This window comes from Aspergillus steynii (assembly GCF_002849105.1).
Source record: "Aspergillus steynii IBT 23096 chromosome Unknown P170scaffold_2, whole genome shotgun sequence".
Lineage (NCBI taxonomy): Eukaryota > Fungi > Ascomycota > Eurotiomycetes > Eurotiales > Aspergillaceae > Aspergillus > Aspergillus steynii.
The window spans coordinates 2115502-2139031 of NW_020194399.1; the positions used below are offsets into that span (position 1 = coordinate 2115502).

General features: G+C 49.6%; 11 protein-coding genes and 3 non-coding genes across 14 annotated transcripts; 8 read left to right on the forward strand and 6 right to left on the reverse strand.

Moving 5' to 3' along the window:
• Window positions 1-152: 152 nt before the first annotated feature.
• On the reverse strand, window positions 153-250 carry P170DRAFT_t67. Its single transcript has one exon. It is a non-coding gene; the product is annotated as a tRNA-Ser (tRNA).
• Window positions 251-824: 574 nt separating this feature from the next.
• P170DRAFT_t40 lies at window positions 825-922 on the forward strand. Its single transcript has one exon. It is a non-coding gene; the product is annotated as a tRNA-Ser (tRNA).
• Window positions 923-1484: 562 nt separating this feature from the next.
• On the forward strand, window positions 1485-3056 carry P170DRAFT_433920 (glutathione synthetase ATP-binding domain-like protein). Its single transcript, XM_024848605.1, has 3 exons — window positions 1485-1815; window positions 1928-2763; window positions 2820-3056. Exons 1-3 carry the CDS (start codon window positions 1635-1637, stop codon window positions 2976-2978), a joined length of 1176 nt encoding a protein of 391 aa, XP_024707349.1. The 5' UTR covers window positions 1485-1634; the 3' UTR covers window positions 2979-3056.
• Window positions 3057-3703: 647 nt separating this feature from the next.
• On the forward strand, window positions 3704-3775 carry P170DRAFT_t41. The gene has a single exon. It is a non-coding gene; the product is annotated as a tRNA-Glu (tRNA).
• A 1391-nt stretch (window positions 3776-5166) lies between these two features.
• On the forward strand, window positions 5167-6372 carry P170DRAFT_488517 (uncharacterized protein; the record flags this gene model as incomplete). Its single annotated transcript, XM_024853969.1, has 1 exon — window positions 5167-6372. The coding sequence occupies one exon, from the start codon at window positions 5167-5169 to the stop codon at window positions 6370-6372; it is 1206 nt and encodes a 401-aa protein (XP_024707350.1).
• Window positions 6373-6505: 133 nt separating this feature from the next.
• On the reverse strand, window positions 6506-9148 carry P170DRAFT_377514 (MCM DNA helicase complex subunit MCM5). The gene is made up of 4 exons (XM_024845403.1): window positions 8969-9148; window positions 8786-8912; window positions 7320-8722; window positions 6506-7261 (listed from the first exon to the last, which is right to left on the reverse strand). The coding sequence occupies exons 1-4, from the start codon at window positions 9103-9105 to the stop codon at window positions 6769-6771; spliced, it is 2160 nt and encodes a 719-aa protein (XP_024707351.1). The 5' UTR covers window positions 9106-9148; the 3' UTR covers window positions 6506-6768.
• A 285-nt stretch (window positions 9149-9433) lies between these two features.
• P170DRAFT_506942 (GARP complex component) lies at window positions 9434-13218 on the forward strand. The gene is made up of 3 exons (XM_024854430.1): window positions 9434-9848; window positions 9909-12777; window positions 12827-13218. The coding sequence occupies exons 1-3, from the start codon at window positions 9632-9634 to the stop codon at window positions 13020-13022; spliced, it is 3282 nt and encodes a 1093-aa protein (XP_024707352.1). The 5' UTR covers window positions 9434-9631; the 3' UTR covers window positions 13023-13218.
• Window positions 13219-13843: 625 nt separating this feature from the next.
• Window positions 13844-15044, forward strand: P170DRAFT_95784 (uncharacterized protein). The gene has a single exon (XM_024855454.1). The coding sequence runs from the start codon at window positions 13992-13994 to the stop codon at window positions 14913-14915; it is 924 nt and encodes a 307-aa protein (XP_024707353.1). The 5' UTR covers window positions 13844-13991; the 3' UTR covers window positions 14916-15044.
• Window positions 15045-15468: 424 nt separating this feature from the next.
• P170DRAFT_433923 (uncharacterized protein) lies at window positions 15469-16231 on the reverse strand. The gene is made up of 2 exons (XM_024848606.1): window positions 15804-16231; window positions 15469-15752 (listed from the first exon to the last, which is right to left on the reverse strand). Exons 1-2 carry the CDS (start codon window positions 15984-15986, stop codon window positions 15552-15554), a joined length of 384 nt encoding a protein of 127 aa, XP_024707354.1. The 5' UTR covers window positions 15987-16231; the 3' UTR covers window positions 15469-15551.
• A 328-nt stretch (window positions 16232-16559) lies between these two features.
• On the reverse strand, window positions 16560-18093 carry P170DRAFT_377518 (uncharacterized protein). The gene is made up of 4 exons (XM_024845404.1): window positions 17788-18093; window positions 17393-17729; window positions 17193-17334; window positions 16560-17125 (listed from the first exon to the last, which is right to left on the reverse strand). Exons 1-4 carry the CDS (start codon window positions 18029-18031, stop codon window positions 16673-16675), a joined length of 1176 nt encoding a protein of 391 aa, XP_024707355.1. The 5' UTR covers window positions 18032-18093; the 3' UTR covers window positions 16560-16672.
• Window positions 18094-18736: 643 nt separating this feature from the next.
• On the forward strand, window positions 18737-19899 carry P170DRAFT_377519 (uncharacterized protein). Its single transcript, XM_024845405.1, has 4 exons — window positions 18737-18818; window positions 18869-19214; window positions 19264-19387; window positions 19437-19899. Exons 1-4 carry the CDS (start codon window positions 18743-18745, stop codon window positions 19806-19808), a joined length of 918 nt encoding a protein of 305 aa, XP_024707356.1. The 5' UTR covers window positions 18737-18742; the 3' UTR covers window positions 19809-19899.
• A 35-nt stretch (window positions 19900-19934) lies between these two features.
• Window positions 19935-20805, reverse strand: P170DRAFT_506946 (uncharacterized protein). Its single transcript, XM_024854431.1, has 2 exons — window positions 20297-20805; window positions 19935-20237 (listed from the first exon to the last, which is right to left on the reverse strand). The coding sequence occupies exons 1-2, from the start codon at window positions 20387-20389 to the stop codon at window positions 20064-20066; spliced, it is 267 nt and encodes an 88-aa protein (XP_024707357.1). The 5' UTR covers window positions 20390-20805; the 3' UTR covers window positions 19935-20063.
• Window positions 20806-20986: 181 nt separating this feature from the next.
• Window positions 20987-22192, forward strand: P170DRAFT_433927 (zinc-binding alcohol dehydrogenase family protein). Its single transcript, XM_024848607.1, has one exon. It carries the CDS (start codon window positions 21162-21164, stop codon window positions 22140-22142), a length of 981 nt encoding a protein of 326 aa, XP_024707358.1. The 5' UTR covers window positions 20987-21161; the 3' UTR covers window positions 22143-22192.
• Window positions 22193-22850: 658 nt separating this feature from the next.
• P170DRAFT_95935 (uncharacterized protein) lies at window positions 22851-23450 on the reverse strand. Its single transcript, XM_024855455.1, has 2 exons — window positions 23417-23450; window positions 22851-23344 (listed from the first exon to the last, which is right to left on the reverse strand). Exon 2 carries the CDS (start codon window positions 23323-23325, stop codon window positions 23044-23046), a length of 282 nt encoding a protein of 93 aa, XP_024707359.1. The 5' UTR covers window positions 23326-23344; window positions 23417-23450; the 3' UTR covers window positions 22851-23043.
• Between the last annotated feature and the right edge of the window lie 80 nt (window positions 23451-23530).

Genomic DNA, 23530 nt, shown 5'->3' on the forward strand with positions numbered 1-23530 from the left:
ATAGTATTCTACCAGGGTGACACCGTCAAACCTAAGAGAACATGGACACAAAAATTTAAATTGACGCGAGTTTCAAAAAGAATTGCTTATATTGCCATTGCTTTTTCAGACCGAGTGTGGATAAAACCGGGTAGGGCAAAAAGCAAAAAGATCGTCAGCGACAGGACTCGAACCTGTGCGGGCGAACCCAATAGATGAGATAGATGAAATCCATTCTAGTCTATCGCCTTAACCACTCGGCCACACTGACTTGTGATGCTTACTCAGACAGAATAGTGCTTTGTACTCAAAGCCAAGAAAAGCATCTAATTAAGTCGGCTGGAATGCTCTTGTTAGGTTCCGCTAGTTACCATGATTTATCCAGCAACGGGCAGTGTTCTCTTTTTGCTTTTCCTTTTCCTTTTTTTATATTTCTTTTTATAAAATACGAGATTTAAGTACGGGTAACAAGCTATATTTAATTGTTTAGTAGATTCAAAGAGAAATTTCATGCGTCAGCTCAATATCGTGTTGACTTTACCGAACTAGGTGGATGTTGAAGCAATGGCCCCTTAACTCTGAGTACATTTTCTATCCTGTTTGGACTAATTTAGTGACAGTGTTGGGTTTGCCTTTTGTTTGAAATTTGAATCACTACAGTCACAGACTTCTGGCGGGTCTGGGTGTTTCTATGGCCTGTTCTCAAAAAAGGGTTTTGACGCTGAATAAGGTAGGGTTGATCTATAGCTTTACTTGGAGTGGATGGATGTTACTCGCAACGTAATTGAGTGAGTCGGCCTGTTGGTGCTCATAGTGTCAAAAATGGACCCATTCTAGTATCACAAGTCAGTGTGGCCGAGTGGTTAAGGCGATAGACTAGAATGGATTTCATCTATCTCATCTATTGGGTTCGCCCGCACAGGTTCGAGTCCTGTCGCTGACGATTTCTTTTTGTTTTTTTGCTTAAAAAGCAGTCAATCTATGTTGGATCCTAAAATTGGTTTTCAACGACTTCCACTCCCTCCCTTTTTTTGGGATTTTTTCTTTTTCCGCGTGGCCCAATAATAAGCGGGTTTTTCTTGCCCGGTGCTGTTGGACTCCATGTCAAGCCCGTTGAAGAGGAGTATTTATTGGCCGTCTATTTGAGGTCAATGCACCAAAACCAATTATATTGAATCTTACTACCAACAAATCTATATTATATATAGACTTATAGACAAGCGGAATGGTTCAAACTGCATTAGTTGACCTCCAGTCAATTTCTGGCCATTCTATTGGCATGGTTCCGGTATGACATCGCGATATTATGCATTGTCCTTTTCTACTAATCAGAATCAGAAGATCTGCCGTCTAAGACAAAGCACCTGCTGTCCTTCAATTGCACAACAGATTGCCTTATGCACATGGTGACGCGGTAAATTCCCGTCTCCGTCGGAACCGGTCCGAAACGATCGCCAGTTCGGACTGCTCCGAAAGTCGGTCTCCCTCATCTTTCTTCCGCTTTATATTTATCGCAACTCGCTCTACGCATTTGTTTTGTCTGTCTATATCGTTGCTCCTCTTGCTTGATTGATCTTTCATTTTATTCTGAAATAGTTACAGCTTAGCACGGCCCACGCATTTTAATTGATAGCACGTCCACCTCCCTCGGCATCATGCCGAACCTTATCCTCCGCGCCTCTTTGCGCTCATCACGCCATTGCTGGGGTTCAGCTGTCGCAACGAAAGCATGGATTAGATACTCGTCCAGTCGTTCCACGCCCACTGTAGCCCTGCTTTATCAGGCCATCGATCCGCCTGTCATCAATGGCGTCCGCAAACCCCGGAAGCCAGGAGGTAAGTGTGTCGGTGTTATCCCTAGCCGCCAGTTCTTCTATTGTTGCTTTAAACAACGTATCTGGCAGGGGTTAAAATGGATATTGAACCAGAAACCACTAACACCCATCAGGCTACCAAGACTCCGGAGCTGACATCGCCTACACCCTCCGAACAAAAGGCGTCAACGTCATTACTCCAAGCAGTTCCCCGCAGGAGTCGTCCCACGAGGGCTGGTGCTTCCCCGACACAGAAGAGGGCATCTGCTCCGCCGTTCAGCAAGGCGTCACTCATCTATGGGCAAACACGATCCTATTCTCCTCTCATCCCCTCCAAACCTCCCAGAAACTAGACGCGCACGCCTCGGCCCTCCACGTCGTGGGCCAACCACCCAGCCTGGTCGAGAAATTCGACGACAAGGCCTACCTGAACGGCAAATTGCGGGAACTGGGCGGGTTTACTCTGCCTCGCTCATGGATGGTCAGCGAGTCAGATGATCTGGACAAGCTGGCCGCCACTATCGATCGATATCCCGTGGTGGGAAAGCCCGTTCGTGGTCGCGGCAGCCACGGCGTCAAGGTGTGTGCTGATCCGGCCGAGCTGAAATCTCACGTGCGGACACTGCTTGGGGAGTCTCCTCTCGTCATGCTGGAGGAGTTTCTGGAGGGAGAGGAGGCGACTATTACGGTCATGCCGCCGTCGCCGGGTCGTCCTCGGCACTGGAGCACCTTGCCTGTTGTGAGATTCAACCACGCGGATGGAATTGCGCCGTACAGTGGCGTTGTCGCGGTGACTGCCAACTCTCGGGTCGTTTCGGAGGAAGAGGCGAAGGATCCTGCGTTTGGGGATATTATGGATCAGTGTGCGAAGGTCGCAGAACTTATTGGGGCGACGCCACCTATCCGGGTGGACATAAGGCGGTTCAGCAAGGATTCTTCCTTCGCGCTCTTCGACATCAACATGAAGCCGGTAAGTCTAGTTGATGCTTTTACTCTACCAAGGTACTGATGTGGCATCGTTTACAGAATATGACTGGTCCCGGACGTCCGGGGCGCGAAGATCAGGCCAGTTTGACGGCTCTTTCGGCGGCTGCTCTTGGCTGGGATTATGGGACTTTGCTGAAGAATATTCTGCAGACGGCTCAGCCTTTAGACGTGTTTCGAAGGTATCGCAGTCCATTTTAAGTGTGGCCAGGTCCTTTGAAATAAGTTATGTACATAAGTTCGTTTGTTATTGGAAAATATAGCTATCGTACCCGCTATGGTTGGTTTTTGGTTCTTTCTATAGTTCATTGCGCTCAAGTATTGGGCTCGGTTGAACAGGGTCATGGTCGACGGTTCATGTTTGATAAATAAGTTGTCTACTGTGAGTTTCGGTAGCTGTATGTGTCCGTGTAAATTCTTGGGTTGCGAAATTGAAAAGAGTTGTTGCCAATTGAGAAATAAACTCTCGTGGAGCAGGACACAAGCGGACCTCACGGAAAATATATTTTGGACGAGCCTAGAGATTTTGTGATGTTTAGTCAACGCACACAGGCGAAAATTCTGTAATACTCACAAACTGACTCACAAGCTCCCAAAGTCAATGGAAATAGCTGCGAGTTACCGGTTCGATCAACCCAACGGTGGACGTTTTTCCATCGTCAATATTGCGCTATATCTTGCGAAGAAGTACCATGCTTGATAGACAACAGTGGTGGCAACCAACCGACAAGAAACAGCGACCTTGGAACTATAAGCTCCTTGAAATAAAGTGAGCTAGACCAAGCAATTAGAATAGAGTCCGATAGATACATATACCAGACATATCTTTCAAAGTAAAGTTCATTCCTTAAGTGAGGTCTCTGCGATTTGCTGAAAACAAAGGGTTTGGACTATAAAGCTATTAATAGACGATTTCTTCAACAACATCCGATGTGGTGTAATGGTTAACATCGCCGTCTCTCACACGGCAGCTCGGGGTTCGATTCCCCGCATCGGAATAACCATCGTCTCATTTCTTTTTTGTTTTTGTTTTTTCCATATTCTTATCTATCCTCACATGCTCTACCGGCTTTTTCTATATGATTTCTTTTTTCTTTTTTCGTGCTTGATTCTCCACTGGTAAACCCCGGCCCACTCCCCATCCACCCATAATCCCTTATGTGTTCTTCCCCGTAGCCAGCTATCAGTAGGAATCCGATCTGCCTCTAGCATACATACACCATAGAGCCTACATGATGACTCCTGCCTTTATATGTTGTGAGAGTAGTATAAGGAAAGGAGCCCCTTCAAAATGGATGGCTAGAGCCTCACTGGTATACTTGGATTATCAGCCTTCGCCCAGCCCTAAACTAGCCCTACCCGCCATCATGTCCTGGGTGATATAGACTACATCTATAACCTGCGCACTCCACCTTCACCGTTAGTTCTTTATAGTGTAGCTTCTCTGTTTTCAATTTTGCATACGTGCTTGTATAGTAGACGTGTGGATAGACGCTTAGGATAATCTAGAGGGAATGCAGATGCTTTGTCCCCTACTCTATGGCTGCAGGGTTTTATTTTGACTGGCCGCTATCTATCATCTATCTTAAAATTGTGTCTTATCCATTCTCTCTACTGACTGAGATATTCACAGCCCGTGTAGGGACACATGCATTCACTAGCCCAACCTTCAATGAACGAGGGTTCGTCAGATCCCGTGACGTAGCGTGAGGTCCGGGCTTCTGTTTAGCCATTAACAGCAGACACGGACGTCGACTCTACGTATGAAACCCCTCCCCTGTGACTCACTCACGGCAAACACAAAACATAGGAATTATGCAAGAAGATTCTCAGACTGTGATCACCCTCCCAAGTGCTGACTCACCCAGGATAGGGTCTTGTGTCTTCATGATGCACCCGTCCGTACACCCTAAGCCCTAAAAAGTCCACCCCATCAAGGAGACCCCATCAGTTTGTAGACAACACTGCCATGATGTATAGACATTCACTAGCTAGATTCCATCAGAGAAAGAAGGAGGTCGCTCCTCTGATGTTTTCATCCAACACTATCTCGGCCATCCCTCTCTCGATGGCTCCCTTCGCCGGATTCCAACCATCGCTCTTCAACGCCAGGGTGATGCAATCTTGACTTGAATATGCATCTTATTCTCCCATCTCGTCATGATTACCCTCAAAGTGGCAAAGAAAGAGGGGAAGGATAAAAGGACGTCTCCTTCCAGTCTGACTCTTAGTTCCCTACACATCCCTCATCACCATACTCAAGACATCGTCTTGACTTTGCTTCAACACAAGAACTATAACATCTCGATCTATCTATCTTACGACCCCGAGATAATCGGGTATCATCCTCAGAGCCTTTACACCACAAGGCCGTTATACCTCATCCATAATGGCTGAAATCAAACCCTACCCCAGCACCAGCACCAGCACCAAATCCACCAACGCCATAACCCTCTCCTCCAAGCCCGAAACAAACCAAACACAAGAAGGACTAAACACAGTCCTTGCTACTCTCTCATCCAGCATTTTAAAAAAGGGCACAAAACGATCTCTAAGCCCTTCCGCCTTCTCCACCACCAGCACCACCAGCGACCAGCCCGCCCGGCAGCAGAAGAAAAAGAGGCGCACCAAATGGAAACCCCTTGCCATTTCGGTGCCCTCACAGCCCGCATTCCACGGGTCTATCACTATAAAGCCCCGGGACGAGGCCCTGAAGTACGCGAAGGAGGCGTACCGAACGCAGTTTGAGGGCGAGAGTGCACATACCAACACCAACACCATCACCAGCAACACCAGCAACACCACCATCACCACTAACACCACCACCAGCAGCAACATCTCCAGCCCCAGTTCGAACACCAGCACCAGTGCCCCATGGCATGTATTCTGGGTCGACGGGTCTTATAACACCAATATCCAGGGCTGGACAAGCGCAGCCGTCGTGCACAGCACCCAGGGTCAAATCGACAACTTCGTAGACCGCGGGTACGCAGTCCAAGACGTTTCCGAGATCAAGTATCTCGAGATGTTCGGGATCGGAGCGGCGCTGCGCCTAGCCTGGGATCGGATCCGTGGAAATGCAGGAAAGGAGGAGTCCTCAAGCGACTCGGAGGCCGAGTCTGAGTGGTCTTCATCATCATCATCATCATCATCATCATCATCAGACTCAGACTCAGACTCGGTCTGGGACACTCAAAAGAAAGAAAAGAAAGAGGAGGAAGAGAAGAAACGCTCACATACACATAAAGTAAGCGTCTTCTCAGATAGCCAGGATGCGATCAACGCGCTCAAGAACCTGAGTCTATCGGATCAGCCGGGGCGGGGAACGGGGGTTTTAGAAACCGAGAAGGGACGATCGGGGAGGGACGTGACACTCATGGTTGCAGAGCTCTCGAAGAGACTGGCCATGTTGGGGGTCGTGGTTGAGCTGCATTGGATCCCGGGCCATACGGACCATGTGGCGCATAAACGGGTGGATCAGATGGCCAAGGCGGCGGCGAGATATGGAATGAATTTCCTGAAGGGAAGGGTCGAAAGGACGAGCAGGGAAGGGTCGATGCAGGTGGTGGACAGTGGGTTTCTGGAAATCCTGTGAGAAGACCCGGTGGGCTTTGAGGAGAGAAACATACGCATGCGAACTGATGGGAAAAAGAAGGTTTTTAGTCCAAGTTAGTTACCTTTAAAGGTTCTATCTAAAGGTTTTCCTTCTTGATACAGCGAGAAATCCCAGAGGTGGACAAATATCATATCATATACTGGTGGGAATGGGAAGCCTGTTATGTTGGTTGGAAATATTGTGATCATTTCATGTATGGTGGTATATCCATCAATGCCAAATAAGAACGCCATCACACCGTTCAACCCGCTGTGCCCGAGTCCATCTAACAATAAATCCAATCGTCCCCGTAAGATTAAACCACTTGTTCCGTGCTCCGGAACAAGACTAAGCACGAACGTCATATCATCAAGTAAACAATAAACAAAAACCAGATTACACTCCGTGACGGTAGACTTGCGACCCTCCCGAGCGAATCCGTATGGTGTCTCGTCGCTGGAGAACCATGAGCGCCCGGTTCAGAGCTTGTTCGCTGTAGCCTCTTCCGTCGACGAACTCGCGGCGCAAAGTGGCCAGACTGGTGCTCCACCCGATAGGAAGACGACGCTTCATCTCATCCTCAACTCTGGTGACTTCTTCCATCATCTCCTTGCTTCCTTGGCCCTCACCCTGAGTGATGGCATCCATGGTCGAGGCCAGGAAGAGACGGATGGCTTCGTCGACGTGGGCTTCGGTAGCGACTGGGGACAGGCTCAACTTGGCGAGAGACTCGGTGATACGGACGATGGCTTCCAGTTGACGGACCGTGATGGGGATAGAAGAACGGGAGTTGGCGTCGAGCTCAGCACGATGTACCTGTTTTCTGATGGAGACGAAGTGCGAGGAGAGCTTTTCGGCAGCTTCGGGAGAAAGGCGAGGGGCACATCGACTGTGTATTGATTAGCATTTATCTTGAAGAATCAGACAGGTTATAAGCGAGGACATACGTTCGGCAGTAGCTGATGTAGCGTTTCATCGTGTCGACAGGAATCTCTGCCTCGACTTGCTCCTCAATACCACGACCACCCATGTGGACACCCATGACGTGGCGCGCGATGTTCTCATCACGACCCCGTTCGTGGTCGTCACGGACGATGAAGATCATATCGAAACGGGACAGAATCGTTGTCTGGAAATCGATGTTTTCACCGGGTGTCTTCAGGTCATCGTAGCGACCGAAGATGGGGTTGGCAGCGGCCAAGACAGACGTTCTCGAGTTGAGAATCGTGGTGATACCGGCTTTGGCGATCGAAATGGTTTGCTGCTCCATGGCTTCGTGGATGGCGACTCGGTCTTCGTCTCTCATCTTGTCGAACTCATCAATACACACGACACCCCCGTCGGCCAGAACCATTGCACCTCCTTCCAGGTAGAATTCGCGGGTTGCTGCGTCTCGTTGTACGGATGCAGTCAAACCAGCCGCTGACGAACCTTTACCGGACGTATAAATGGCAATCGGCGATACTTTTTCGGTGAACTTGAGCAGCTGGGACTTGGCGGTACCGGGGTCTCCGAGAAGCAGGACGTTGATGTCTCCACGGAGCTTCATGCCGTCGGGAAGGATTTTCTTCGAGCCACCCATGAGCAGACACACAATAGACTTTTTGATGTCCAAGTTGCCGTAGATAGAAGGCGCAATGCTCCGAGCGAGAGCATCGTACAGATCCGGCCGCCGGCTGATTTCCAAGAATTCTTGCTCTTCCTCTTCCGAGAAAATGGCACTGCCCTTCACCGTGTGGTCGAGGTCGGTGCTGATACCAACGGCACGCAGATATGGGTTGCGAATTGCAACAGCGCCGTCTTTCTTGGCGCCCTTGGATTGGTAGATGGAGAAAATACCCATTACAGTGCAGCGAGAGCCGGGTACGACTCGGTTTGCGAGGTACCGGTCCGCGGAAATGAGGACGTGCCGTGGCAGCTCTCCCACTGGCACCTGATCCGGTGCTTCTTGGAGCTTAAGAACCTGCTGATCGACGAACTGACATTTGTCATGGGAGACAACGTAGGGATCCAATGGACATTGTTCCTGGATGCCCTCACCGGGCTGTCTCTCGCGTCCACATCTCCTGGGAAGTGAGAGACCGGCGAAGCCTCCCTCGACCGACAGATTCTCGCCGTGGTCGCAATTTTTGCAACGAATATGAACAATTGTTGCCTTGGAAGAAATCGTAGAAGCACCGATAACGATACCAGGAATGCGAACGAGATGGGAGATATTTGTCGCATTCAGGTCACGAATCGAGATGTGAGTTGCGGAGGAGTGGAGCAAGAGCTGATGGGTGGGGAGTTGAATGTCCCTCTGAGAGGGATATACGATCCGCTGAGTACATTGCTGAAGAGCCGCTTCGAACTAGAAAGCGAATTGAGGTTAGGATTCAACACAAGCAGACCAGACTGGAACCATGCCACTTACGAGGGGGATCATGTCTGCAGGTTCGGTGGTAAGCTTGTGTGCCAGCTCTTCGTTGTAAGAAATCAAGTGAGCGATATCGATATCGCAGTAATATTGCTTGACCAGAACATTCTGCCGTAATTGATCACTGCACAATAGAATGAGCATTGGCGTGGACTCGAATTGGATACGCATTAAACCTACCGATAGATGAACGCATTATCCAGCTGGAACTCCAAGACGAATTCTCGCAGCCTGGCCTGGACTTGAGTGCGAGATTCTTCGGGGCCATCTGTGCTACCACCGAACAAGTTCAGCGTGAAAGGTGTGCGCCGGTCCATGATGAAGACTGCAATGGGGGGTGACGGCGAAGGGATAGAGTGTGGGATGGCTGTCTATTTTTGCCCGCCCAGGGAGAAAGTCGATCCGATCGACTTTTGCTGGGAACACGAACGCGGCGCGTCGCGTCGGCGGGACGCGTTAAGTGGTTTTGCCTCAGGCCTCAACGGTAGCCTCAGGTCACCCACCGGAAAATCAAACCGCCGAAATCCCCCGGAACCCCGTGGCCTTGGGGCCTGGCGCCTTACCCGATCGGGGCTGAGCTGTCATGCTCCAAAGCGACCAAAGGAAATCCCCGTATCAATCGGGCACCTGGTGACGTTGCAATCTATCTCCCTCTGCTCTTTGTCTTTCGCCCTCTCCATTCGACCCCGCCGTCCCCAAGCTGTGGTGGACAAAACCATTGGTCGCTCGGTGCTGTGCCGGCTGGTCTCGAAACATTACAGCTTGTCCTCTTGTCATGTTTAGATAACGTGTTCCCCAAAATAGCACGGTGGCTGTCGGAGTCGCCAATTCGGCATCAGCGAGATGTCCTCTGTGAGCCCACGGAAATCGATTGACAGTATAGCCTCGGGGGCGTCGACACCGTCTTTATCGCAGCAGTCGTTCAATCCGATCGAGTCTCCCCGCTTCCCTCAAAGATACCCCCTGAGACGAGGGTCGACCGCCAGTTCCGTCGCAAGCATTGGAGGGATCCTGGATTCTTCTTCGCGTCATGGGTCGATAGCGGAATCAGGTCAAAATGGTGCGTGTCTGGAAATTGAGGTAGAGCCAGCGTCGTGGATCTGTAGCTAACCCCTCGCAGCTATCTCTACTCTTCTCCAGCCTCCGATCGTCCGCACCGGACTGCTCCCTCATACAGCAGTAGCCTCGTCCGGATACAAGCCTCCGAGCTCCCGCGATATACCACCAGTTACTCTGACGAATATCCCTCATGTGGACAGCAAGGCTTTCGCTCCGTACTTGTCGCAAGTCGGGTCATTGTACGATGTGTTTCAACAGGCCAAGGAGGGGTCTGGCGACCAGGAGTCGCAGTTAGCGCGTGGAGGCGGCAAGGCCTCCCCCAAACCGGATGAATTCGAGTCATTAATTTCGCGATCTCAAGAGCGACGGGCGTCTGGGGTTTCAACTACTTCCCGCGCAAGTTCGCCTTACGACACAAGGGGGCGGAGACGGTCTTTCGCTGGCCGAGGTCGTGGTCATGCTATCACCCCATTGTCGACGATTCCTCCGGTATACTTTGAGGATGACTTCCATCTGGAAAACCCTCGCACGTTTGACGTGGTCTCGGAAAAGTCCGAAGTCGTTACACCACCGAAGACTCCAAGCAAGGACGATAGACCGGACATTCCAATTGTGGCGGAGCCTCCCAAAACTGGGAGAAAGGCACTGGCTACCAATGCGATCCTACAGGAAAAGCTGTCGTGGTACATGGATACTGTGGAAATCCACCTTATCTCATCAATCTCAACTGCGTCCAAATCGTTCTTCACTGCTCTAGGATCCCTGCGTGAACTGCATTCAGAGGCTGCTGACTCGGTGAAACGGATCCAAGTTCTGCGAAAAGATCTCCAGAAAATTGACCGTGAAATGGCCCTCGGTGGACTGAAGATCGTTAATCTACGACGCCGACGAGAGAACGTCAGAATGCTCGCCGATGCCGTATCCCAACTTCGGGATGTCGTGCAATCTGTGTCCCGCTGTGAAGAATTGGTTGAGAACGGGGAGATCGAACAGGCCGCAGATGGCCTTGAAGAAGTGGAGAGGCTAATGTCTGGAGATTTTGTCGTCGAACGTTCTTCTGAAGACGATGAGACGGGAGAACAGCCCAGAAAGGCCATCGACCTAAGAAGACTAAAAGCCCTTGAGGGAGCATCTGAAGACCTGGGACAGTTGAGGTACCGGATTGGTAGTGGATACGAAACCCGCTTCTTGAGTGACCTTCTTGGTGATTTGAGGCAACATGTCGAAAACGCACCCTTAGACTCGACCCTCCAGCGTTGGGGTGCCTCGTTTCAGCGGCAACGTGGCGCCCAGCGATCTGCTGCCACGACTTCCCCAGCCTACATGTCCTTTGATGATGAGCTGAGGTCGAGATTGCGCCTGCACCTCACTGGGCTTGCGCGTGCACATCACACGACTCCCGCAGCCACCTCTTTCAAGACTGCGGTTCTACGCGAGATGAAAAGTCTGATTCGGAAACACATGCCCAGCTCCAGTGACGATGATAACGAATCGATGGTGTCAGTTTCCACTCATAGATCGCAGGGGCTAAGCCAGCAAGAAAAATCATCGATACTTGCTCGCAATCTCCGCGCCATGGATGCGGAGGATGCTTACAACATGGTTGCGCAGATTTATATGGGTATTAGCGAATCATTACGGAGACTGAGCGTCCAAGTCAAGGTGCTTCTTGATATCGCAAGTGGACTGGGAAATCCGCCAACTCCAACCATCAAATCTTCGCCTCGCAGCCCCGCCCGAAAGTCGACAGATAGTTCCGAGAACTTGAAACCCAACCCACGGTTAGAAGCAACAGTTGTCGCGCAGGATGAGATCCTGCAGGTCCTGGATATGTCCAGCCTCCTAGGCCAGGCGGTTGATATTGCTCAGTCGCAAATAAACAAGGTTCTGAAGGTGCGGTCTGAGCAGACTTCTCAACTACCCAAGGAAGACTTTCTCAAGTACTTTACCCTCAATCGTCTTTTCGCCGATGAGTGCGAAGCTATTTCCGGGCGAGGCGGTACTGCCTTGAAGACATTGGTCGGTAACCAGATCAAAGACTACATCAATCGGTTCGGTGATACACAACGCCATCGCATTGTTGAAGTGATGGATGCGGACCGATGGGACGCCAAAGACTTCGGGGATTCCGAGAATGCCGTCTTGAAGCGGATTCTGGATGCGAGCACCAAAGACATCGAGGCCTGGGTGGAGGTTTCCAAAATTTGGCTGCCACCGACGGATGGCAACGAGAAGTCGGATGCAGCCGCTGTCAATGGCTCCGGAAAGGACAAAGTTAGAAGTGCCGTTATTGATGAACAGAAGTACATTCTCTCAGAATGTGCCATGGCCATGATGAAGAGTATTGAGGAGTTCCAGTTCCTCATGGCAAATATCCCTAGTATGATCCAGGACATTGCTCCTGGTCTTTTAGAGACGTTGAAACTGTTCAACTCGCGATCCTCCCAGCTGATTCTCGGAGCCGGGGCCACTAGAAGCGCTGGCCTAAAGAATATTACCACGAAGCATCTCGCCCTTTCTTCCCAAGCCCTGAGTTTCATCATTGCGTTGGTACCATACATTCGAGAATTCGTTCGTCGTCATGCTCCAAGCAGCCCGTTAATGGGCGAGTTCGATAAGGTGAAGCGGTTGTACCAGGAGCACCAGTCTGGCATCCACGAGAAGCTGGTCGACATTATGAGCTCTCGATCTGTCATCCATGTTAATGCCATGAAAAAGATCGATTGGAATGCCGTCACCAACGGCAACACCGTCAGCCCGTACATGGAAACCTTGGCCAAAGAGACTGGAACTCTGCATCGCGTTTTGAGCAAGCATTTACCGGACATGACCGTTTCCATGATCATGGACCCCGTCTTTAATAGTTACCGAGAGCAGTGGACCAAGGCCTTTGAAGAAGTAACCATCAGCTCGGAAAGTGGAAAACAAAGGTGAGATTCTTGTTTCAGTATAATTTTTTTCCCGTGCTAACATGACTAGATTGCAACGCGATGCGGAATATTTCCAATCGAAACTCAGCAAAATAGACGGGTTTGGGAACCTGGGCGAGCGTCTGCTCGAATTGGTCAAGCAAAAGAGCATCGCGACAGAGGCACAGGAACAGCCATCCACCGAGGCTGATACAGCGAAGGGCTCCCCTAAAACCAGCGAAGACACCAAGACTTCCCCAGCGTGATTAACACCCTATAATTATCCTACATACTCGGCGGTGGTCATATGGAAGACTTGACCTGCATATTATGTACATTTTGCGGTGTTCCCTGTCCACCATCCAGGGGACTGTACAGTGTTTTTTTCAGTGCGACCGCAACCTCCCTTATTCTTTATATACCGCGTCGCATCTAGCTTTACCTTCTATAGAATAATTTGGCATCTTGTCTGCCTTTCGTTTCTAATCCTTTTACAACAAAACCATAAATGCTTAATCAGTCTTTCAATTTATTAGGATAAGCCTCCACGTTGAGCAGAAGCTTCAATGCTATTTTAGCAATTGTGATCCCTCAGGCTAGCAACCTTCCAGATTGAATCCTAGTAGCGCCGCTGGAGCTCCTGAGCGACTCGGGGCTTTCACTTGAGTTGTCAATTTTTTGAAGGTAGCAAAAGGACAGGACCAAAACACATTCGGATCGAATGCAAACAACTCGTCCATGTGAGCTTCTATACACCATTTCCTTCCCGCAAATGTGGCAGAGCATTCCAAAGAGACCAAATAACAGGCCGAATGGACTTACTAGAAAGGGCATGCTATAGGATACCGAGGAATGTTCCGATCTTAAATTTCTTCGCTGGATAAGCCCTTGACACCTTTCATGCTCTTGTGATAGAATCGATAACAATATGTTGAGGCTATGTAATTTAGAGAACACCATTCGATCGCGCATCAAGCCTTGCGCAGAAAACTTTCAATCATTGGTTCCGCTTCCTTGCCCTGCTAGCCGCCGGCATCATCCATGCCAGCCAATGTCAAACCTACAGTTGTCCAAGTGAGAATAGGACTGCAAATCCATCCCTGCAACTCTGCCTGTTGGACAGGCAGAGTTGCAGGGATTACGCCGGGTACGCGCTACAATTGAGACATTTAATCGGCATCTGTCCGTCTGCTTTCCTAACACCATCGTCCCCACCAAAACAAAGTATTCTCGTCATGGCTTCTATACAGAAAATATTAGAAGCTGTTACAACTTTATCTACGATACAGGACGAAGACAAGCAAAGTCTTTTAATACATCGCAAGGAACTCGAATCGGCTATCAACAACTTGCAAGACGTGCTGCAATCTTCCAACTGTACAACCCAGTCGGCCCAAGGAATAGCTATACCACCACGAGCCACTCTATCAGATACAACCAAACAAGGTCATCTTAACAAACTACTTCCCCCAGACCCGTCCAGTCCAGGGCTATGTGGAAATACGCTAGAAGACCTTCCCCACTCGGTAAAAGCAGTGCTCAAAACGCTATCGAAGAGACTCCAGCAGATAAGAACCTGCACGTACAGACCGGAAGGACTCGCCATTCCCAACGAGTTGACCACAGAAGATCCTCGTGTTGTTGATATTTTTCTTGTGTGTGGGAGAAGAAATCTAGAAGATTTCTTTCGCGCGGGCTTGAGCGCCCTATCCCTGGCAGATGACTACGCGGACTGGGCAGAAGCTGTCGCATATCCTTCGAGGTTAGATGCATTGTCTAAAGATTTAGACACGAAAGACGGAGCGCACTATTTGAAGTACACCAAAGCTTGCTCAAGGTTCGCAGATCCCAAACGGGCAAGTGTTTATATCGAATATGGCATAAAATATCGGTTCTTCGAAAGACTTTGTATGATACGCTCCCAGGGCCCGACATGCAATGATGTCAGTACCCTTCCACACAGACAACTGGGTTTCACTTCACTATTGTTTTTTGCATGGACGTCTTTTTATCGCTGCAGGTATCAGGACTTGCCTGCACTTGCTAGTGCTCTTCTTGCGACCGAGGAGTTTCGAAAGATCGCCGAGAAAAGCAACGAAGAGATAGAACTCTGTCTCAAAGCGCATAAGGGTAAGGCTGCCCGCTTGTTCCACTACTAGATACTGACAGCTTGGAAAGATCAAGCCACAAGATTGGGGCAATCCCGAAAACGCATCCTACGAGATATCCTAACCGACGAGGCTACTGAAGAACAAAGAAAACGTCAAAGACCGGAGCATTTTAGTTCCACTTACCAAGTCGGCTCTGCGCCAGAGAATAGCACCTCATCCATTTTCGACTGCGCACAAGATACCTCAACGCCATATATTCGCCCATTCAGACTTCCAGTCGGTTCTGTACCAGAGAATAGTAGCACCATGTTCGACTACGCGCAAGATACTTCGACTCCATATATTCGCCCATTCAGGGGGCCAGAATTCCAACAGGACCCTCTGGTGCCCAACAACAACAACCCTTTCAGTCGCTCGGTATTTCCAGAACAGCCCCATGTTGAGAGCTCGCAAGATATCGGTCATTCCCCGCAGCGTCTGTCGGGAGGATTAGCCAGTGCTATAAACGATATGATGACAAACCTACAGCATGAGATCAGTAACCAGTCCCGTCCCCCACAGGGGAGTGTTCTCCCAGATTAAGAAAAGGGAATTATATAGATTGGAAATGATTTTATGAAGCGCTACTGTGACACCAAATTCGCTAGAAACGCAGAAAGCACATATCTCCTTTTGGTTTTTCAATCACGTCTTCTTTAAGGCCACGGCGATTATATCAATATTCTCACCGAAAATGGTCCTTGTCTCATTAATGTAATGGCATGGCTGTAACGGCTCTTCTTTACTGAGGCTCACGGTACCATTCAATGGGATGATGAGCATATGAGACGTAGGATTATCGATCGTTCCGTTCCGGACCAAGTGTAATACACTGCATTCGAGGGCCTGAACGATAGGTCAGAATAGAGCATATGAATGTAGGGCAATTCCACTGACCAAGAAGTCATTTGTACCTAGCTCTTGATTCAACCGAGATTTCTCGCCAGAGAGCTCCAGACCACAATATTCCCAGCCCGTGCCGGGCTTGCTCTCCCCAATTTTCGCCTTCCCCTCCTTGATAGTATCTCTTATGCGATCAACAATCGCTTGTGCGTCCGCTGAGAGCTCTCCATAGGCCATGGTGACGTTTCAGGGAAGATATTTTGGACTTTCGAAGTATAACAAGTAGATGACGGGCTCGAGGTTTGAAGGCTTTAGAAGAGGGGCTCGGCGGGGTCGTTTGATGCCCGATTCAAAGGCCAGTAGGTCGGCAACTACTCGGAGTAGGCTCTACTGGCACATATATCACGTGATGGGAGTAATGCGTCGTCGAGACCTGTCAGAATGATGCTAACATGCATCGATCGAGTGGGATGGACAGCCGCCATACTGATTGTTATTATATTTGGGAGGGACGAGGCGGGCGGTGATTACAGGACGGCGAGACGCAGAGCGCGCTATACCGGAAGCGGCAGGGTGGAACCGAGCAGGCGGGTCCTCGCTTTTACTAAGGAACTCTATAGATGATAGACAGGATTGGAAAATGTAAAAATATCTGTCTGGATCAGCTAGAATCGTCTTCAGAAAATCCTTGCTAGTCAGGCGCCGCGTTTGCCTCTCAACTTATATAAGCTCTTACTGACCTGAGGAACTACCAGGAACGGTACTATCATAGCCCAGCAAGAAGAGGTAGTATGGTTCAATTCATCAATACGGAAAGCAAGAAAAAGAAAGAAAAAAAAAGGAAAAGGAAACCAAGCAAATTGAAAACCTCTTTGTCCTCGAATGGTTTCCAGAAGTTTTCAAAGGCAAGTCAAACATCAGTACTAACCGTGCATCGCAGTGATTGCCGCTGTCACGTTGTTCATCTTTGCTTCTCCGCTTGCAATATAACCCAAGAGTGCCCATAGAAATTCCAAGGCTTTGACTCGCTGGTCGATATCTTTGAGATCAAAATGGACGGATTGTTTCACCCACAGAAAAATATTGTCCACGCTCAGCTCCGTAAGCTCATTTCCCTCGATGTATTGGATATACTCCGGGGAGAAATACGCAGTGCTAACATAAAATAGCGTTCCGTGCATGCTGAGGACGAAAGCTTCCTGGTCCTCATGTTGGTCTCTGAGGAGAGATCTCCGTCCTCCAAGGTTTTTGAGCTCTGATCTTTGAGCGATCATATTCCCTAGAAGCTGTGCGACTTCCTGGGCGAATATCTCCAGAATGAAGTTTTTTGGCTCTCCGGACCCACGTTTTATGCCACCGGCATGTCTTGGTTTGCACTATTTCGTCCCGTTAGTTCCTCAAGCCACACAATACTAACCGAAACTTATGTTATATGGAACTCACCTCTAGGCCGGCCACGGGTATCATCGGGAATCTATTGGACCCAGAGAAGTAACCTCGAAAGTTAACCCCCACACTCCCATCGTTGATTGCCACATATTTGACTCCTGCTAGCATCCACTCAAATCGATTCGCGTTGCTATAGCTGTTTCCAAATGAGTAAATGGTTTTTGGGCATTTTGATAGCGTCCAAGTTTACTTACCACATCAAAGATGGTTTCACAGGTCCCTGGATAGGCAACTTGGCCAGACCTCGCATGGAAGGTAATGTAGCCTTGATAAAGTTCCTGAGAGCAGTAACACTAACAGCCTCACCTTTGCCCTCGTTGCTGGAAGTGGAAAGATCTGTCTCGACTGAGCTGGTACTGGTTTGTCTTCGATGGGCATTACCAATTGACTCTTCAGAGGTATATGTTGTGATCAGCTCCGAAAGGTCTTCGAATAGTAGCTTGTATGGATTCCCCTTAAAGCTCTCGGTGCTGTACGTTTTGAGCGCATCTATATCTGCTTCTCGGATAGCCCTGCGTAGTTTCGCAAAGTCTTGAAGGGGGTGAGAAGTCAGTAGCCTTTTTATGGCCAGTGATTTGGCCTAACTCACGTTGGTTATCACTCCTTGGGAAATATTCCTCAGGGACAATGCGTTTTGGATCGACGTTGACTATCGGAATAGCTCGAACCGCATTCACTTCTTCTATACCCCAGTTGGAACCCGATTGACCGTGACTGTTCTGTGTGGACTGAGGGTCTGGTGTTGCCACTGTCGCCGCGCTACATATGTACTCACGCGCCAAAGGGTGCTGTTGTTCCGCATCAGTGGGGATAAAACGAATAATAGAGTCCATTATCAACAATGAGGCTGTACTATCTGATATAAATCACAATATATAAGCGCTTTAGGTATCTGTAGATCTAGAGAATATTGATAGAAGGTCTGGATTGGAAGAGGGCTAATCGGCTTTATATAGTACGCTCTCTTAGCGCTATGTATACTTTGGCTATCAAGAATACACTATAGACATCATAGAACGCGTATTTACCGGCGCATGGGCGCATATGAAGAAAACGATATTGAAAGATCTGGGCTAATAAGCTTCACATTAAACCTGTTCTTTTCACTGGTGTCATTTCGGTGTTCTTGATTGCCATGTTTAACAATATATCTCAAATTGTTTCTTAGATTTTTTCTGCCTATACGTCACGCAATATTCTCCTGTTACTGGTATCCTGATAAGGCGGGAAGAAGCTGGTAATTGGCCGCGAATGTACCCCGTAAGTGGCTCCAAACGATCCCTGCAGGTCTGCCTGCGCACAGGCAGAATTGCAAGAATGACCTGGAGTGTTTACCAATAGAATTGTTAAGGTACCAAATCTGTCCCCGGACTCCTCATGTGGTAGTCAGCCACCTGAAGGGCATTCAAGCCGCGTAGCTCTAAGATAGGTAACATAAACCAAACCGACCAAAATAGAATTAGTCATCAAGCTTTTCTCTGACCGCCCCTAGGAGCCGATGATCCTATGCACTGCTAAACTCCATCTTTTCCTTTATCGCTACAATGTCAGTAACTATTAACTCCAAGGTGGTTGAACTTGACGATTTAATACCTAAAGTCGTGGATCGTGAGTGTGAAGGTACATGTGCCACTGTGATCCACTGATATATCCTGCTGACACTATCTCAGATGAGGATGTGGAGAGACTCATTCCTTGGGTTTTTCAACATTCAGATATTGTAGATGGAGATTGCTTAGAAAGTGGCCCTAAAGAAGGCTGCGAGTTCCAGCCATTATTTTATCACTTACAATCCTACCGATGCGAGCTACAAGCAAATGACTCTGATGATACAGGTATCTCGAATATCTTTGTACCCAGCGAAACAATCACCCTACCCAGAAAAAGCTGGCGCATGCCTGGAAGAGAACAATTTACACATTTTATAAATGACCAGTGCACAATAACCAAATTGCTACTGCAGTCCATCTATCTCAGCCTTGATCATGATGTCAAAGCGCCGGATCCCAAGGTTGAGTATGCTTCACTTAGCTTCTTTTTCCTTTGACATTGCTAATCCCCTTAGGTTTACTACAGCTGCCCGCGACTTGAAATATACAATTGGCGGTAGTCGATATGCGACCAGACTAGAGGGCGCTGTTCTTGCCGGGCCAAGAGCCCAATATATGCCTATGATCGCTTTTACCGGGGTATTTTATAGCAGTCTATTTGAGCAGTAAGTTCGCTAATGATATGCAGTGGTTCATCGGACAAACCTGGAATGCGTTCTTGATGGAAACGTTCAGTGCGATGCTGGGCCAGCTTACTAGAAATCTCAGCCTGCTGCAGACCGGTTTCGAAGACCAGGAGGTCTTTATAGTCGGCTTCTATGGTCCTTACCTCCACATTGCTCGAGGGTTCTTTACGAAAGACCGTATCTCCAGAGTACATGCTGAAGGAAACTTCGATCAAGGACCTGTTAGTCTACAGTTCACGAGGGGTTATGACTTGTTCCTCAAAGAGGATTGGCTGGAAGCAACTCGTGCATTGACTAGGTTGCTTCGGTATCTGCATAGTGGAAAGTCAAGGGTTGGGGCTGTACAAAAGGAGAGACGCAGCCCAAGTGTTTAAAACTCTCGCTGGCATCAACAAATTCTATGACATTATTATGCTACAGCTTCAAGTTGAAGAGAATAACTGTCAGCGGGAGGGCTTTCTTTTTTAATTCCAGTTCTTAATAATTCAAAATGTAATGCTGGACAATATTTTGCATTAACAAATTCTCATAATATCGTACAAGTATACACGTATCCCATCCAACTCCAATGATAATGCAATATCGCGTATTCTAAAAGAAATCGTCTCAAATCATGTTTTCAGGTTGATTTAAACGCCCTGCGCACCGACGCCCTTGTTCTCACCAAGGGTGTTCGGGTTATGGCCGCCCTTGCCGCTACCTCCGGAAAGGCCGGAGCTGCCGCCGCCGCTGGCCAGGCCGTTGGCGTTGATGCCCTCGACGGGGAGGTCGGCGACCTTGTGGGTACGGGAGAGGTCGGCGTTCTGAGTACTTGTTAGCATGTTGGGCTTGACGGGACAGGGAGAGTGTAGGGAGTGCATACGTCGTTGCCGACGCCGTGGACCTTGGTCTGGCCGGCCTCGATGGCGTTGTCGCTCTGGGGGACACCGTTGTCGTATTCAGCTCCGCGAGGCATGGTGATTGATTGGGTGGATTGAGATGGGAGGTAGAGGAGAGGAGGATTTGTATTGAGTTGGTTGTGTAGAGAGATAGATGGCTTTGATTGATGTGTTGAGAGCTTGCGGTAGAGAACTCTTCAACCCTCTTTATAACCCATTCTCATGATGATGATGGCATCGACTTGCTCGCTTTCCTGGTTCTGCATGTGGATGGCTGACAGCATTGTGAAGTCATTGTGGAGACGCCGCAGGAGAGAATGACTTCATCCGGTCAGGGAAGAGTGCGTGCGCTGTGGGCTCGATGAGGGTGTCGATCTTGTTTGAGATCTCGAACTGAGGAGTGGACTGCTGCTGGACTGTGTACGTAAGGAGGGGGGCTTCCAGGGTAATCGAATATTCTCTAGATGAGCTCTCTAGATGAGTACAGAAGAAAGAGTGGGACTGGGCAGACTAGAGAGAACAGACCACTGCCTAACCGGGCGAAGTGACAAAACTGCCAAACAGTGCAAACCGCACAAACAGCGGACATGCGGCTTCCCGCCGTCCTCGAGGGGCTCGAGCACGTTTGCATCTTTTGATGTCCTGTCGAGGCTCAGATCGAAATGTTTGTTTCTGTTCTTCTCGGGTGGTCGCGTCGGGCTTTAAAACGGCCATGACCAGCGCCAGTCCTCGTCAAAGGATTCCGCCAATATTTTGCTAAGACAGAAAGTTCAATTGATTCTGATTAACTACTAGATTTTCTACTCTGTGCTCTAGAACCGAAGTATACCACCTCCGATACTTGCCATCATGATGAACGCCGTGGTCATTCACACCCCCGGCCCCCCTAATGTCCTGCAGGTCATACAGCGTCCCATCCTGCAGCCGAGGCCGGGACAGGTGCGGATCAAAGTCCAGGCATTCGGACTGAACCGGTCCGAAATGTTCACCCGACAGGGGCACTCGCCCGTGCAGTTCCCTCGCATCCTCGGGATCGAAGCGGTGGGTGTCATTGACGCCGTGGGTCCAGATACAGGTCTGGAGCATCAGTTCCCCCTCGGGAGCACCGTTGCCACTGCCATGGGCGGGATGGGTCGCACCTATGACGGCGGATACGCAGAGTATACGTGTGTGTCGGCGAAACAGGTGCAGATCGTCAAGACCAGCCTGCCCTGGGGAGTGCTGGGCGCGTTGCCGGAGATGCTGCAGACGGCGTGGGGCGCGCTGATGAGGTCGCTTTCACTCAGGGCCGGAGATCGGGTGCTGATTCGAGGGGGCACGACGTCTGTCGGGCTTGCGGCGGCGGCGATCGCGAAGACGCATGGGGCGTTTGTGGTGTCGACGACGCGGAAGAGGGAGCGCGAGGCGATGCTGCGCGAGTCGGGAGCGGACGAGGTCTGGGTGGATGATGGCGCGCTGGCGGGCCAGATTGCTCGGTCCGGGGAGTTGTTCGATAAGGTGCTGGAGCTGGTGGGGACGAGCACGGTGGCTGATTCGCTGCGCTGCGTGAAGAAAGGGGGTACGGTCTCGATCACCGGCATTGTGGGAAATCAGTGGCACCTCGAGAAAGTCAATCCGATGGAGCTGATCCCGTCGGAAACCAAATTGACGGTGTATAGCGGCTCGGATGAGGATTTCATGGCTACGCCGTTGAATGAGCTGGTGAGGATGGTCGAGGACGGCAGGTTGAAGGTGCGCGTTGGTCGGGTGTTTAAAATGGAGGAGATTGCTGATGCTCACGAATGTATGGAGAGGGACGAGGCTCAGGGCAAACTGGTGGTGTTGCCATGATTGACCACTCTAGAGAATATCCTACGGATATGCCAGCGGGAAACAGTATTGCATTCGACCATTCTATTTGACATAAGAAAAGCACCCAAAAACGCCATTAACGCATCAAAAGCCCCAAAGACATGAACAGAAATACGCACACAGTCTTACACTGACAGCATTCCCATAAGCACCGACTCATTTTCGCTTTCAAGATCAAGATCTAGAGACTTCCGACTCTTCCGCACATCGTAGCCTCTTTCTACCAGATGCCCCAAATAACAAACATCCAAGTCTGACGGTAGACATCGCTCCCGCCCTTCAAAAAGATTCTCTATCCAGGAAGGCTCAGGCTTTGGAGCATCAGGAGAAAGAGGAGGCTTATGCAGGGCTCGGGAGACTGCATTTTTGAGACGTTTCAAGAGTTTCTTCGGCAGATCTTGAAGCCGGCGGCCGGGGGTCCTGCGGGCTAGTCTCTCGGGGCATTCTTTGGTGTTGCGGATCGGGTGGAAGAGGCTCATTCTAAACCGAGACATCCTCAGCAACCAGTAAAGGCGCGGGTTGTTTGGCTCTATGACTGCTGGGGGTCAATGCCTTATTTATGCACTCTTGGGACTCCCAGTTTGAGCACCAAGATATGTTTAGACATGCTTGGAAGCGAGTTGGGAACAATGACATTGTCAACAAGAGAGTGCCAAACAAATGTTTTTTTTTGTTTCATCGTCCGGGTTTTGTTTCAGACATTGCGATTGATAATGGCAACACTAGATGTGCGAGTTCTGAGTCGACGCCGATTGCTCGATTGCTTCTCTGGAACTTGCCAATCGGGTTGTCTACCGTAAAGGGCTGAAAGAATTCTCTGCAAAGCTGGGGACATCTTTGTCTGTCAAGCTCTAACAGTGCATCAGCATAGACAGCACCGTCATGGTGAAGCCATACAAATACTGATAAGAGCAAGGAACATGACGTAATGACCGATTGGATTTCCCCGGATCCACCGTTTCGCCGTGCGGAGTTGTCGACCTTGAGTCTTGGAGCTCCAATCCCTTCTCTTCTTTGGGCCCAGGATGGAGAATCTCGTATCCTCTTGGATGGTGGGAAAACCCTTGCAAAGGCGGTTCAGTCGACGAACAGGAGGCACGGAAGAGGCGTTCGATTGCGACACTTTCATCATCGGGGGCGACGATAGACGGGGGCGATCCATGCCAAAGCTTCAGTTGGACCTCTAGGAGAATTAGCAACTGGTCGGATGATCCTGCAACGGATTGGAGCGACCGGGGTGGTCATTTGCTAACCTGCTAGACGGGCTTTGCAGTAGCAGCGAGTCCGTGCAACAGGCCATTCCTCTTCCCCTCTCCCTGCCCTCGCCTCTCTCTTTATTTTTGGCCCTTCTTCTTTTCTCTCTCTTT

Coding starts and splice junctions, on each gene's coding strand:
- P170DRAFT_433920 (XM_024848605.1), top strand. CDS start 1,635: ATGCCGAACCTTATCCTCCGCGCCTCTTTGCGCTCATCACGCCATTGC. Junction 1,816..1,927: donor CAAACCCCGGAAGCCAGGAG/GTAAGTGTGTCG, acceptor AACACCCATCAG/GCTACCAAGACTCCGGAGCT. Junction 2,764..2,819: donor TCGACATCAACATGAAGCCG/GTAAGTCTAGTT, acceptor CATCGTTTACAG/AATATGACTGGTCCCGGACG.
- P170DRAFT_506942 (XM_024854430.1), top strand. CDS start 9,632: ATGTCCTCTGTGAGCCCACGGAAATCGATTGACAGTATAGCCTCGGGG. Junction 9,849..9,908: donor AGCGGAATCAGGTCAAAATG/GTGCGTGTCTGG, acceptor AACCCCTCGCAG/CTATCTCTACTCTTCTCCAG. Junction 12,778..12,826: donor TCGGAAAGTGGAAAACAAAG/GTGAGATTCTTG, acceptor TAACATGACTAG/ATTGCAACGCGATGCGGAAT.
- P170DRAFT_433923 (XM_024848606.1), bottom strand. CDS start 15,986: ATGGCCTATGGAGAGCTCTCAGCGGACGCACAAGCGATTGTTGATCGC. Junction 15,753..15,803: donor TAGGTACAAATGACTTCTTG/GTCAGTGGAATT, acceptor CCTATCGTTCAG/GCCCTCGAATGCAGTGTATT.
- P170DRAFT_377519 (XM_024845405.1), top strand. CDS start 18,743: ATGTCAGTAACTATTAACTCCAAGGTGGTTGAACTTGACGATTTAATA. Junction 18,819..18,868: donor CGTGGATCGTGAGTGTGAAG/GTACATGTGCCA, acceptor ACACTATCTCAG/ATGAGGATGTGGAGAGACTC. Junction 19,388..19,436: donor CTATGATCGCTTTTACCGGG/GTATTTTATAGC, acceptor AATGATATGCAG/TGGTTCATCGGACAAACCTG.
- P170DRAFT_95935 (XM_024855455.1), bottom strand. CDS start 23,325: ATGGATCGCCCCCGTCTATCGTCGCCCCCGATGATGAAAGTGTCGCAA.
- P170DRAFT_377514 (XM_024845403.1), bottom strand. CDS start 9,105: ATGGACCGGCGCACACCTTTCACGCTGAACTTGTTCGGTGGTAGCACA. Junction 8,913..8,968: donor GATAATGCGTTCATCTATCG/GTAGGTTTAATG, acceptor TCTATTGTGCAG/TGATCAATTACGGCAGAATG. Junction 7,262..7,319: donor TACATCAGCTACTGCCGAAC/GTATGTCCTCGC, acceptor ATCAATACACAG/TCGATGTGCCCCTCGCCTTT.
- P170DRAFT_95784 (XM_024855454.1), top strand. CDS start 13,992: ATGGCTTCTATACAGAAAATATTAGAAGCTGTTACAACTTTATCTACG.
- P170DRAFT_377518 (XM_024845404.1), bottom strand. CDS start 18,031: ATGGACTCTATTATTCGTTTTATCCCCACTGATGCGGAACAACAGCAC. Junction 17,730..17,787: donor CCCAAGGAGTGATAACCAAC/GTGAGTTAGGCC, acceptor ACCCCCTTCAAG/ACTTTGCGAAACTACGCAGG. Junction 17,335..17,392: donor GTGAAACCATCTTTGATGTG/GTAAGTAAACTT, acceptor ATTTGGAAACAG/CTATAGCAACGCGAATCGAT.
- P170DRAFT_506946 (XM_024854431.1), bottom strand. CDS start 20,389: ATGCCTCGCGGAGCTGAATACGACAACGGTGTCCCCCAGAGCGACAAC. Junction 20,238..20,296: donor TCCACGGCGTCGGCAACGAC/GTATGCACTCCC, acceptor ACAAGTACTCAG/AACGCCGACCTCTCCCGTAC.
- P170DRAFT_433927 (XM_024848607.1), top strand. CDS start 21,162: ATGATGAACGCCGTGGTCATTCACACCCCCGGCCCCCCTAATGTCCTG.